Genomic DNA, 13212 nt, shown 5'->3' with positions numbered 1-13212 from the left:
TATTTTAAACTATGTGTACTTCAAATAAATTATTTAAGTACTAACTAACTAACTAACTCTATGACCTATGGAACCCGGAGGTTCAGTGCCGCGTTCACAAAAGCTCTCCACTGACTTCTATCCTTAGCTAACTGCATCCAGTTTCTACTTTGTATTCCAATCTCTGCGAGATCCATCTTAATATTGTCCTCCCATCTGCGCCTAGGTCTTCCTAATGGTCGTTTTCCGATTGGTCTTCCAGTCAAGACTTTGAAAGCGTTTCTACTTTCTTCCATTCTAGCTACATGACCCGCCCACCTAAGCCTCCTAGACTTGACGACCCTAACAATGTTGGGTAAACCGTATAAATTATGTAGTTCCTCGTTATGAAGTTTCCGCCATTCCCCATTCCCGTTCCTCTTGGGTCCGAATATTCGTCTCAGGATCTTGTTCTCAAATACTTTCAGTCTATGTTCTTCCCTCAGAGTAAGTGACCATGTTTCGCAGCCATACAAAACAACAGGCATGATTATCATTTTGTATATTTTAAGCTTCAAATTCCTCGACAGAATTCGCGACGACAAGAGATTTTGAACCGAATAGTAACACGAATTCCCTGCTTTTAGTCGACATTTAATTTCTTCGTGGATATGATTTTCCTCTGTTAATATTGATCCTAGATATTTGAAACTATCCACTTTATCAAAAGTATTATTTAATATTTTAACGCATCTATAATTTGCTGTATTACGGTCCCGACGCACTTTCATGTATTTAGTTTTCTCTGCATTTACTATTATTATTTAAGTACACCTTTTTCAAATAAAGTTGACTTTTTTAAAAATTATTGTTTAAAGCGTTTCTATTTTAATAAGCCTTTTCCAAAATCAATGCAAATGAATTGTGCTGCCATCTTTGGGTTTCTTTTAAACTATACGTTTCTGGGCGTTTATATGTTTGTGGCCAATCCTTTCGACAATGAGATCTCGGAAACTACAGGCTCTAGAAAGATGACGTTTTCACTGATCGTTTGCAAATTTTGTGTAGATTGTCCAGTTCTAATTGAATATTTAAAAAACATGGCCATTATTTCTTTATTACATTTTTACGGATACACTGGAAGTGTCGAAATTAAAAAAGATAAAAAAAAACTCAATCATATCCTACACATTATACATTCCAACACCACATAATTGTATACAGGGGCTGCGTACCACTCAGGCGTTTGTTTCATGGCTAAATGATAATGAAAACCGAAGGATAACCATTTTTCCCCTCTAAGTTGAATCTTTATTGTTTGGAGTGTTTTGCCCAATGAACACCATATATCACTGACATTATAATTAATTGTGTGTGAAATGTATTTACTTATTACATACTGCATGCAAAAAGAAAGAAAACACTGATCATACATGAATTAAAAACTCCAACCGGAAGTAGGCTCAAAATCTTGCAAACGGTGCGAAATACTGAAAAAGCAATTGACAAAATCTGCCCTTTATGGTATCTCTTGCCAATTTTTATCAAGACGTCTTTCACTTGTGTCTGTAAAGGGACATATACAGATTTGAGGAATAACAAGGAGATTCATGCTCATATGTGAATGATGCGCTGTGTAGAGAGCGCAGGTTCAGCTAATGTATATATATATATATATATATATATATATATATATATATATGGGGAGGATACTTTATCGTCCAAGGCAGGGGGTTTTCAAACTTCTTGCAGCTGAGGCTCTCCTTAACACCAAAATCTGAATGAGCCTCACCTATCAAAAATGAAATGTGTTAACAACATAAATGCATGTGTCCCTAAAAGAAAGACTAACTATGTTTCATTTATTAACCATTAATGGAAATATCTCATTGACACAGGTGATCTACATTATACACTGACTACACCTTTTAATATTAGCCAGTGTTAATAATTATAAATTGTAGTAAGTGAGATATTTATGTTAAAATAGAAAAATACGAGCAGAGAGGGGATTTAAGTAATAAAAACCGGCACATTTAAATGTTGAGCAAAGTCAATGGGATGTATGAACTTTTTGAGTCACACAATTTATTAAATCTCAGAGGTAATACAAAGGATTAGTCCACTATGTATTACTAAAGAAGAAGGGTGCAGAGTTAAGTATGCGTGATTGCATTATAAATAAGTTCCTTTGTAGGATATTTTTTTAAAAGTCCTCGCGCCTCCTCAAGAAGGCGCACCGCACAGTTTGAAACCCCTGCTCCAAAGAATAAAATCACTGTATTTGGTTATAGGGATCGACCAGGGGTAGGTTCGGCACGAACTGTATGTGGTACTTTATTTCACGGTTAACTAGTGGCCTGATATGATGCAAAATTCATGGACAAGTAGCTATCGTGTAAAGAATAAAGATCGCTATATTTGGTGATCTACCTCGGTCAGGGACAGCTCGGCTCGGCAACAGCTTTGCACGATGGAAACTTCTGAGTTAGGTTCACTGACTGTTCCAGCCATTTTTTAGAATTAGGCTAAGGGAAATGTATTTCCTATACACTGTACATACTGATTATGAAATTTAAAGAATTGAAATATTTTGCAATATATACTTAAAAATTGAGAAGATATTCTTCCTCTAGCAGGTGTTATCATTGCTGGATTAAATCAAATTATTGAGTTCAGCACCGTTTTACTGAATCACTTTTGCAAACCAAGTTATAAAAACGAACAAACTTCTATCATTAAATGCATTCATGCCTGAGTCAGTCTGTTAAGTACATATGTAATAACTTAAATACTAAGAATAACTACAGAAATAATTATGTGATGTTAAATTAAACCAACTTCAGTAAATATATATTCATAAATATCTACAAGAAACACACCTACCAAAGCGGAGTTTTTGTCTATTTTTGTACTGTAATGTTTTCTATCTTACTTACTAGTGGAGTGAGGACCAGAGTGGGGGGGGGACACAAACACCCACCCTTAAAAGGCCAACATGTTCCTTAGAGAATTTGACATTACTACGGAATGACAAGGAAGAAAAAAGTAATTAAAATTGCAAATAATATTGCAGTACTTGCGTAACAATAACTCCACTTTTCTTGGCTGTGGTTCCTGCTTATTGGTCTTACCTCTTCACACTTAAATATTGGATCCCATGTAAAGAAAAGAAAAACTATACCAAAACAATGAACATTTACTTGGTAAACATAAATATACTTTGTATGTAAGTGTACATTTATTTCCTTTTAAAATAATAATGCTTAAAAATATTTGCCTCAAACGAAAGAAGGAGATATCTTAAAATACATCACGCAACATTAACTCTAAAGGTGTATATTTAGAATTATCAGTTTTTGTTTACTTAGGACTAAAAACGTCTAAAAACAACTGATGGAATGCACTAGTTTCAGAATTTTTTAAATACATTCACTACAGAACATTTTAATCTAGGATAGTTGAGTCATTCAATTCCAAAATGGATCTTGTCCAATTGCAGAAAATCTCAGAAAACCGGGGAAAATTGCACAATCGATGCGTTTTGTAGAGCTGAAAATATTTGAGGATGTTCAGGTTTTTCACATGAAGACACTGAAGTAATCCCAGTTCTACAAAACATGCAGATCGTACATTTTTTTAAAAAGTTTTCCGGGATTTTCTGTAAATGGAGAAGTGCTGTTTTGGATGTTAATATAGATATTAAATAATATTTATAAGAGAATAGGATAAGAATGAAGCAGAAAACGAAAGAAGCATAATAGTCACAGAAAAAGAACACATGGTTATTCAGTATAAGTTCTTGCATGTATACGCGGTGGCTCAGTGATAGACCGTTCACCTCTGGTGCATGGGGTCCTTGGTTCGATCCTAGCTTGCGCCCAGTGAACTTTGTGGTGGACAAACACCGTATGCGTGGGTTTTCTCGGGGTTCTCCCGTTTCCTCCCACTTTCTTCATTCCACCATTTCATTCATTTCTCATCATCATCGTCTCCTTTAGCCTAGCCGGAATAACCGTCGGACGTAAAACAAAGATTTCATTTCATTTTTTTTTATTGCATCCCTCGTGAAATCTGGATATCTCGAATGACACTGCTCACGACTTAATACTGCGTATAAACTAATCTCAATATCTAAGCAAATTAGCACTAAAGAAAATCAAACAAATCAATATAACTGGTGAAATTTATATGGTTTCGAGAATTACCTAGAGTTAAATAGTATTTTTGTAATGAGAAATTATGTTGCAAACATCAGTGAAGTTATTGAATTTGCTGAATACTAATTACTATCTTAATGATAAAAAATGAAACGTAATACTTATGAAATACCGTCTTTTTAATTTATCCAATTAAAACGTTAAATTCTGTAACCCAATTATGGTTTTATTTCCAGCCGGTTTCCTTCTTCTGTAAGAGGCAAATTTTAATTTCTAAGTTGTCACAGTTACTGATGTCAAAATATGTGCTTTTTAATAATAAAAACACATATTCTACTATTACCTTAATAGATGTTAACTGAAGCAAAAGCAGTTCGCACTATTATCAGCTGTCTACACGATTTACAAGATCTGATGAGGATTACTTCCAATTATTTCGCACTTCTGCGGTTCGAGATCAAAACGGTACCAAACAAAATGTCTATTTTCACATAGACTTCTGACCGAGAAATAATTATACAGTACTAATATGAACAATTAAGAAATATCTGATAATAGTCCAAATGCTTACTTCTGTTTCTGTTAAATAGCTGATAAATTCTATATATTTTGTTAAAATAACATTTTGTAGGTATAATTTAAATATAAAGCGATGACATGCAAGCTTTCGTTTAACCAAAAATGAACGTTAATGTTGTTACTTTATTAATATAACCATTGACAAAATTTAAAGAAGTTTCAAAATCAACAGAAAAGCAAAAGAACAAAGAATAAGAAGTGAGAATATGAAAAATCAATACTTTAAGCAAGTATGAAACAATTCCATTTATTATTTATCCTAGTGAAGTCTCAACTGTTTCACCAACTTAAGCCCTTTTACTATGAATTAGTATTATTATAGCGCACTAGCAGGCTACCTCAAGGTACGAAGTCTAAACAGTCGAAGTGTATGTGTGTGTATGGAGGGCGGAGACAGAAAAAACTTCGCACTAGAATGTTTTGACAAAGAGTTCACACATATAAATATCCATAATTATTAAGCTATGAAAAGATTGGGGATACTGCTAATTATATTAGTTCATCCATTAATTACAGTACATATGAATACTGTAAATTAATTTGCAAACTTTTGACAATCGCCACTTTGTTTACTCCCAGTAAGAGGGATGTTTTCTCCCAGAAATTTTGAATGACAGGGGAACTACCCCTAATCCTTCAGAATTTCGGACTCTGAGCTGTCTCGAGATATTATTGCAACTATAGCGAAAACGGAATCTGCAATATCAGAAAAAAAATGCAAGAGTGCGAAATCTCGACAGAAACTGCTTTGAAGGAGATTAAAATTCGACTTTACTGAGTTTCCGTAGTCATCTCCTAACTGCTTTCAGATTTTGGAAAATGCCGCCAATAACAACTAGAACTTCAATTGCACACCTCAAAGTAATCATAGCAATTATAGCACTTCGATGAAAGTAATTATAACATGCTTCAACGCATAAGCAAACGTTGAAAACAAAAGACAAAATTAACTCTCCAGTATATATATCTCTTAATAAGAAAGTATATGATTAGCGAAAAACGTGACATACAAGTGGCGACGTACAACACTAAAATATATTCTCGTCGTCCCTTTCAAATCCTGATTTCAGGTCTTACTATTAAAATGTTTTATTACCGGAGCGAGTAAAAAAATGTTTTGTTTAGTCATGATTAAATGAATTTGAAATACCAATATATATATATATATATATATATATATATATATATATATATATATATATATATATATATATATATATATATATTCACATTCGCGAGACCATGCTTTAATACTTGCGTAGACGACAAAAAAAAAAGTCTTCAAAAGGATAAAGAATAAATTTTTATTTTGATACAATTCCATTGAAGGATAAATAGATGCACTAAAGAAGACGTCAGTATTGGATTTTTGTAATGACTGTACAATCATAATTATTCACACATTCAAGTAAACAGAAGAATTTAAACTAGTTCTGAAAGCTGCAGAAGCATGACATATTAGTGAGTGAGTCTGCGATAGATAAAGGAAGAGAAACAAACAACAATACCTATTTCCCCTCTACACATTCATCTCTATACGATAGAAGCTATTTTGAAAACGTACAGAGCCAAAGTACGCAAGTAAAATATCTGATGGTGTTTACGTGAGAATACTAAAAAGACAAATCTATCAGTGAAAGTGATGAAGCTCACGTGTGTAGCGGTGTATTATGAAAGAACGTATAGACGCAAGCGAAGAGGACGACACTCAGCACATGAAACGGTTAAATCTTAGTGCTTTCTCAGTATATTAGTTGCTCGCCTGTTTCTTCCCTAATCTACTTTTTAGAAGAACCAACTATGTTATTACAAAGACATTAGTAACTTTCTTTCACCTTCTGTGGATAACATCGTTCCTTCTCGGGGGACTCCCGTTTCCTTCCACATTCTCATTCCACCAATTCTTCCATTATCATTCATTTGCCTTAATTATCCGTCTCTCTTAGCCTGAAGAGCATAATCATGGAACGTAAAACAAAGATTTTACTCCATTTCATTTCTTTATTATTTGAAGTTAATAATTAAATATATTCTTACATTTTCCTGGAATTACTATGGGAAAAATCGACGTATAAACAATAAGAAAACACAAAATATATTATATTATCTACTATCATTACAACTCTGAGACAGAATCTTTAACAAACATAATATAGCTTGCATTTTTCCCCAAATCAAACACGTTCCTGTATTCTGGCAATTTATGTGAGACACAAAAGTACAATAATAATCATAAAAATCAGAGAATTCACTTTCGACGTCTAGATTTATAGAACATCGTTTCAGTAACAAAATACTCTCGATTTGCCTAAACGTTTCTGTGTGTTACTTCGTCTTATCATGAACTACTTTTCTTCTTCTTCTTCTTCTTCTTCTAGTAGTAATAGTAGAAGAAGAAGAATTTATTTCTCTCACAGCCACTCTCTTCCTCGCTTAACAATGCGGCCTTCCTCTGTGAATACACATTTTAGTTAAAGGAACGAACGAAAGGAAATGATTTACGAAAGCAAAGAGTTCTCATTTAGAATATGTCGTTTCCAGTAATCAAACACTCAGCACAGTTAGTGTCACACCGATTACTTGAACACAGCTTCTTGTTTAAAACTGTACGTGGGAGTTTACCTCGACTATGAATTTGAAACGTACCACAACAGAAACAATACAGTGATAATTTCAATCAGAACATCTGACTTTATGGTGATCTAAGCGATTGACTGATTTGCCTTCACGGTCTCACACGAAACTCGAGGCATTGTTGAACTCCCTCCAGAGATTGAAATTACAATCACGCGTACAGAAAACAACCGCTTCATCCACGACCCTACTGGGAAGCCCAAAATTCAGCTTGTTATCTACGGTTACGAGCAAGAATATTCATTTAACATTCATTCAATCCTAAAAGCTTTGTACTATGACAATACACAGAAGTACAAGTATATCTGTTAAGAATGTAATAACATTTTATGAATTGAGGGTTACTACAGTAAAGATAATATTAATTAACAAAAGTTATGTCACATGTATATTCAAGTTCTAGAAGTACAGTAACCATATGCTTCACAAATATAGCAAAAACTGTAGTACGTAACTGAGCGCCGGAATACGATATAAGGAAAATTTCAGAGGTAAAAATAAGCCAAAGGTTTATTTACACGTTTTAAAAAAGTTCGAAAGTAATTTCGAAGCAAAATAACCGATACTATTGTATGATGATGTATACTACAGTAAAAAATTATATCTTGCTTCATCCAAAACTATAACCATTATGACTTTTGGAGAGCAGAGAAGAGTAATACCACGACTCTCATCCTTCAGTCAGGGCACAATCATGAAGAATCTCTTGCGCAGCCAAGACAAGTAGCTTTGAACTTGTTCCTTTTCGCTAAGGCATATTGTTCATTATACGTTGGTAGCGAAAGAATTTATTTATACACTGTACGGTCTCTAAAGTATATACTGCAGCGATATCTGCAGTGTTCGATTTCTATTAGTATTATACACACCTACCCTTTACATTAATCTTCTTAGAATTTCGGACGGAAATTCGCTATGAAGAAGTGATTTCAGACCTACTTTATTAATCAAGAATTCTTCCTTATTTTAGACAATACGTTCATCTCCCAAGTTTTCTGAATATCGTTTTTCCTGCCTCCTCCATACTCTATATCCCTGCACAGAAATGAAAATAAAACGGGATCTCATTAGATATGGATGCTGAAACCTAAGAAAAAGGAAACTAAGAAAGGTTATTTGCCTATTATCTCCAAATGATGTTCCATACCCGAGGGTTGCACTGCAGATGTGTTCCTGGCACAGAAAGGGATGTGATGAGCATAGTGACACATCGAAGAAGAAATACTGTTCCACACAAGGCAAAGAACCGTCGCAGCAAAATGAATCTGAAAAAAATTTCAACAGAACAATAAGCACTATATTAACATCAAACCAAATTTTCTATTTGAAAACAAAGTCACCTATCACAAATGCTGCATGAAAGTTTATAAAACAATTTAAATTAATTATTTCAATTCCATTAACTACCAACAAACAAAGAACAACAACGGAAAAACAGAGAAATATCTAGACGTTATATGCCAAAACACAGGAAAACTAGTTGTGTCACTGGAAAACTAGCTTAATTGATAGAGCACCTGCAGGATAAACGGGAAACGCCATCCGAATTCCATCAGATTGTCGTTCAGATTTTTTGCATTAATATATATATATATATTCTGAGCATTTCATTACCTAAGCATTTCATGAGATTATAAGCATGATGTGTTCCAAATCCTCAAAACCAAGCCTCCTTTACCTAAGATGGCTCGTTAGTTGTTGCTTGTTTAGGAATTTAATGCACCTTTTCAGTCCATGGTTATATGAAACCTGGACGTGTAACTTAACGTGAAATTTTAACAGGAATCAAGTCCAGATCCATAGGCACCAATGACGATAACACTAATTATTTATGGGGGAGCCAATTAATCTAAGTGTAAAGCGAAATTCCATGATTATTAGAATTACTATTCCTTGACTGCAAAACCCGTCATTTCTTTCAGTGCGTGCAACTCAATAAAGGAAGTATCCTTATATTTTCTGGCAGCGGATTTTTGCCAATGTAGGCACTGCGTTCTACGAGTTGTGTTGCACTTGTGAGAAGGGTTACGAAGAAGCTTAACGAATAAATCATGTTATTCCAACAAGGATATAACAAATTTTGTAATTTACTACCAAAATTACACATATTTATTTTACAACACACATCACTATTAACTTAAATGAAGTTTGCTGAATTTTTATACTTAATAAATACTACCGACCTGGTAACAGTTGACTTACACTGTGTGTAAGACAACAATCATGGCGACGGGGAAAATGGAAGTTCATCGCATACTTGGAGGATTACGAGCTTTCAATGTCGTACCTGATTTATCCCTCCTTCCTAAAGCCCATAGTTGGTAAAAGGAAAAAGCTAGATTGTACTAAAAACTGCACATAAAATAAAATGTATACTTTGTAAGGAACACATTATAGATCTGAATATGTATACGTCCTTTGCGTTGTTATTACAACTTATGACTGGGTGATACAAGGACAGAAAGAAAAGAAAAAAAATTGCCATACCGTACTGTCAAATATTAACATTTATCAGTGTAGGTTTAAAACGTTTATTTTACAAGATAAGCCAAAATGAAAACTCAGTGTGCAAACACGTAACTCATAACGTTAATAATACTAAATTAAAACTTCATTACTTACCTATGTTTATGGAAAAGAAGCACTCCAATCCATATCACAAGTAAAACTGTCCCAGTCACTTCACACATATCGAAAGCCCATGGAATGTGAGGTACATTGTCGAGGAAAATATCAGGGAGTGGAGGATACTTTTTCATGTCCGGAACTCGATCGTGAACTATCACCATTACGAACGCAGTAATCCATGTAACAACAAACAGGTAAGCCAAACTGATCAACGCTTTCCACAATTCCGGTTTCAATTTTGTGGCGTGTCCATTCACCGTAAACGAATACAAGCCATCAAAATTATCATTGTTCCCAGACTCACTCCCAGATCCTCCTGAATGCTTCACTGGAAACGCATGTGAACAATGGGGGTGACCTGACCCACTCGGAAACAAATTCAACGGTTCACATCCCAATTCCAATAACGTTGTATGATTTTCCAATTGAATCTGTCTTATCTCGATGGCCAATCTCTTTACATCACCCAGAACCTAAATTTAAAATAAGGAAATTAAAATCCAACACAGACACTAAAATGAGCTAGAGGAATTATAAATACTTTAACATACATAAATGTGGAACATTTTAAGATTAGCTAACACTAAACAGCCCTGGGAACAGTGACGCAACTAGGCTAGACCAATACACTCTCCGACTAGACCTGATATTGGCATCACACAGTGATTCTCCTATTCCAATTTTTCTTCAAGTGGTAAAGCTTAATTTCAAAATTGTAGTACATACATTAATTTTTAATACAAGATAAAACACAAAACTAATTAGTATTTGATTGCCAAATAATCTGAGAGTAGCATGCTTGACATATTCTTATAGTTTTATTATAATAACTGCAAATCACAATGTTTTTGGAATTATATCTTTTGGATGTGCATAGGTGTAGAATGAATCAACGGTCTGTTCTTTTAGAATAGAATGTTTAATTATGATAAACAGTCAAGCTGTTGTCTCGAGTATTATACTCGGACATTTTGCAAATCTCTTAAGTCGATGTAAGTTACATGAAAACACAAAAAGCTAAAACTAAAATATAACTTTGTGGGTTCTTTTGGCTTCAAAAATTTTTACAATGTCCTCAAAAGATAGCTTTGAAGGTAACTTATCCTCTATGGATATGATCCTAAGGTTGTTGAGTCGTTGTTATCCTGTTAAGTTTCCTTTTTTTTTTTTTTTTTTTTTTTTTAATGATCTACAGTTTGCTAAAACTCCTTTCCTTGCCTTATAGTGAAAATAAATTTTTCCCAGTTTTCGGCCCCTCCTTCCAATCCGGCATTCCCCCCCTTAATTACGTCATTGCCTGGGAATCCTAACAGGATTAATATATTCCTAATATCAGTTCGTCAAGCAAACTTGCTGCCTTAGACAGCTAAACAGTAATGAAGCTCTACGGCTTCAAAACTATGCTTAACATTCTATTCAACTTATTCATTTTTCCACACAAAACACTAAGATCAATAACTTCTTAAAATTTCAGTGATCACTACACGCACTAATCAAGCCGAAGCTCTTCATTACTACCTGGCTGTCAGAACACAACACGATTAATTGTAGAAATCATACTTCATTTCAAGTGAAAAATAGATGACAGTCAACTCAAGTAAAACAACACACAACAAAACCAGCTTCTTTTTAAGCAACCGGGATTATTATTTTGATGTAATGATTGTGTTTGATCTTACTCAGATTTGAACATAAACATTCTATGTAAACGACAATATATATATATATATATATATATATATATATATATATATATATATATATATATATATATATACACAATATTACTGTTTCTAAATTGATTCGTTTATATGTTCCTTTACAACTGTCGATTCGTTTTTGTCACCCCACTTACTATGTCTCAATATACGAGACACTTTTTATTATTTAGTATTTTTATACACACACACACACTCTCTCTCTCTCTCTCTCAACAAACACGATTGATATTATGTACGCATAAGAATCTATTCTCTCGTGTCTTTCTATTGATATTACGCATAATCACCTAACAGCGAAAATTAATGACAATTTTATGTTGTATGTCATTAGTGATAAATTGCTAGTGTTATAATGACAAACTTCACAGACATAAATTTCAGTATCAGTTTACAAAATTGATACCAGTGTTTTTACATTCCCCCCCCCCCCTGATTTCCAGCTGAAAGACCAACCATTTTCCCTGACTTGCAGCACTAAGAAAGATAAAGGTCCACAGGGTGTCTAGCAAATTTCTCTCAGCAATTTCCTGACATTTTCCCGATTATTTCCATATTTTTCCCGACCTAAGAAAAAATCGTAAAGTTAAGAAAGGTTAAAATGTAATGAAAAAGTGTGCAAAATCTTACCCAATCAAAAACTTTCTCCTTATTCATGTATACAATGATGTAATCTAATCACGCAACTTCTTTTCTTCTTCTATAGTAGCGACTTCTGACAACTGATTCACGATTTTCTGTTTCTTTGCTTCAAGTTACTTTAATCTCTGTTGTGCTATTTTTTCAGCGGCCCTGCGATTTTTTCTGCCATCACTTTCCTACGATGTTCTTCGGCTTCCTTGCATCGCGCGTATGCATTTCTCATTGATAGTATCATCTGTTTTGGGATACGTAGGGACTGTACGCCACCAACTACATTAACAGCTTCACACCCTACACGCTGCGCCACTAAAGAATTATCTGACAAATTTTATATTATTTTCTCGTTCACGGAAAAACTCCTTTCTAAGGCTGCATTGCCATGGGAAAGAATTAGACACATCTTTACAATCTTGCAGAGATATATATTATTTGGTCATAAGACACTCATCCAAAAATCATTAAGTCTGTGTTGTTTCATTTTTAATACTCCATTTCCTATCGCACATGTATCTGACCTACTAGAGCAGCGTTTCCCAACCGGTGTGCCGCGGCACACTGGTGTGCCACGAATGGGCCGCTGGTGTGCCGCGAGGAAATCGAAACAAATTATTAATTCTATAGGAACCAAATTGCAAGACATAGGGGAAAATGTATATTTGTATTTCACATTACTATGAACCTCTACTCTACTATAAAACTACAATTTTAAGTTTCATACTGTGTTACTTTTCTGTACATTTTTAATGTTGAAAAACGTATTTATCATTGTCATGACCATTATTGCTTCTTTATTGTTGCAGACTATTTCGTAACTTGACGGTATTTTAACATATCATTCAATAAATTCAACAAAGCAAACGTGCATACAAATTACCTACATCTATGCATATAAA

General features: G+C 34.1%; 1 protein-coding gene across 2 annotated transcripts in view; it reads right to left on the bottom strand.

The window, feature by feature from the left end:
- Positions 1–13212, bottom strand: part of LOC145686700 (sphingomyelin synthase-related protein 1-like) — a 49594-nt gene that overhangs the window by 22539 nt on the left and 13843 nt on the right. For both annotated transcript variants that reach the window (XM_081760253.1, XM_081760254.1), the window contains exons 3-4: positions 9954–10432; positions 8479–8596 (exon numbers count right to left, since the gene is read on the bottom strand). In XM_081760253.1, the coding sequence (XP_081616379.1) occupies positions 8479–8596; positions 9954–10432 (597 nt within the window). The remainder of the gene's footprint in view (positions 1–8478; positions 8597–9953; positions 10433–13212) is intronic.

This window comes from Thermobia domestica, chromosome 5, assembly GCF_964235325.1.
Source record: "Thermobia domestica chromosome 5, izTheDome1.hap1.1, whole genome shotgun sequence".
Classification (NCBI taxonomy): Eukaryota; Metazoa; Arthropoda; class Insecta; order Zygentoma; family Lepismatidae; genus Thermobia; species Thermobia domestica.
Note: the sequence above shows the minus strand (reverse complement) of the source record. Positions and strands in the feature narration are given on the sequence as shown.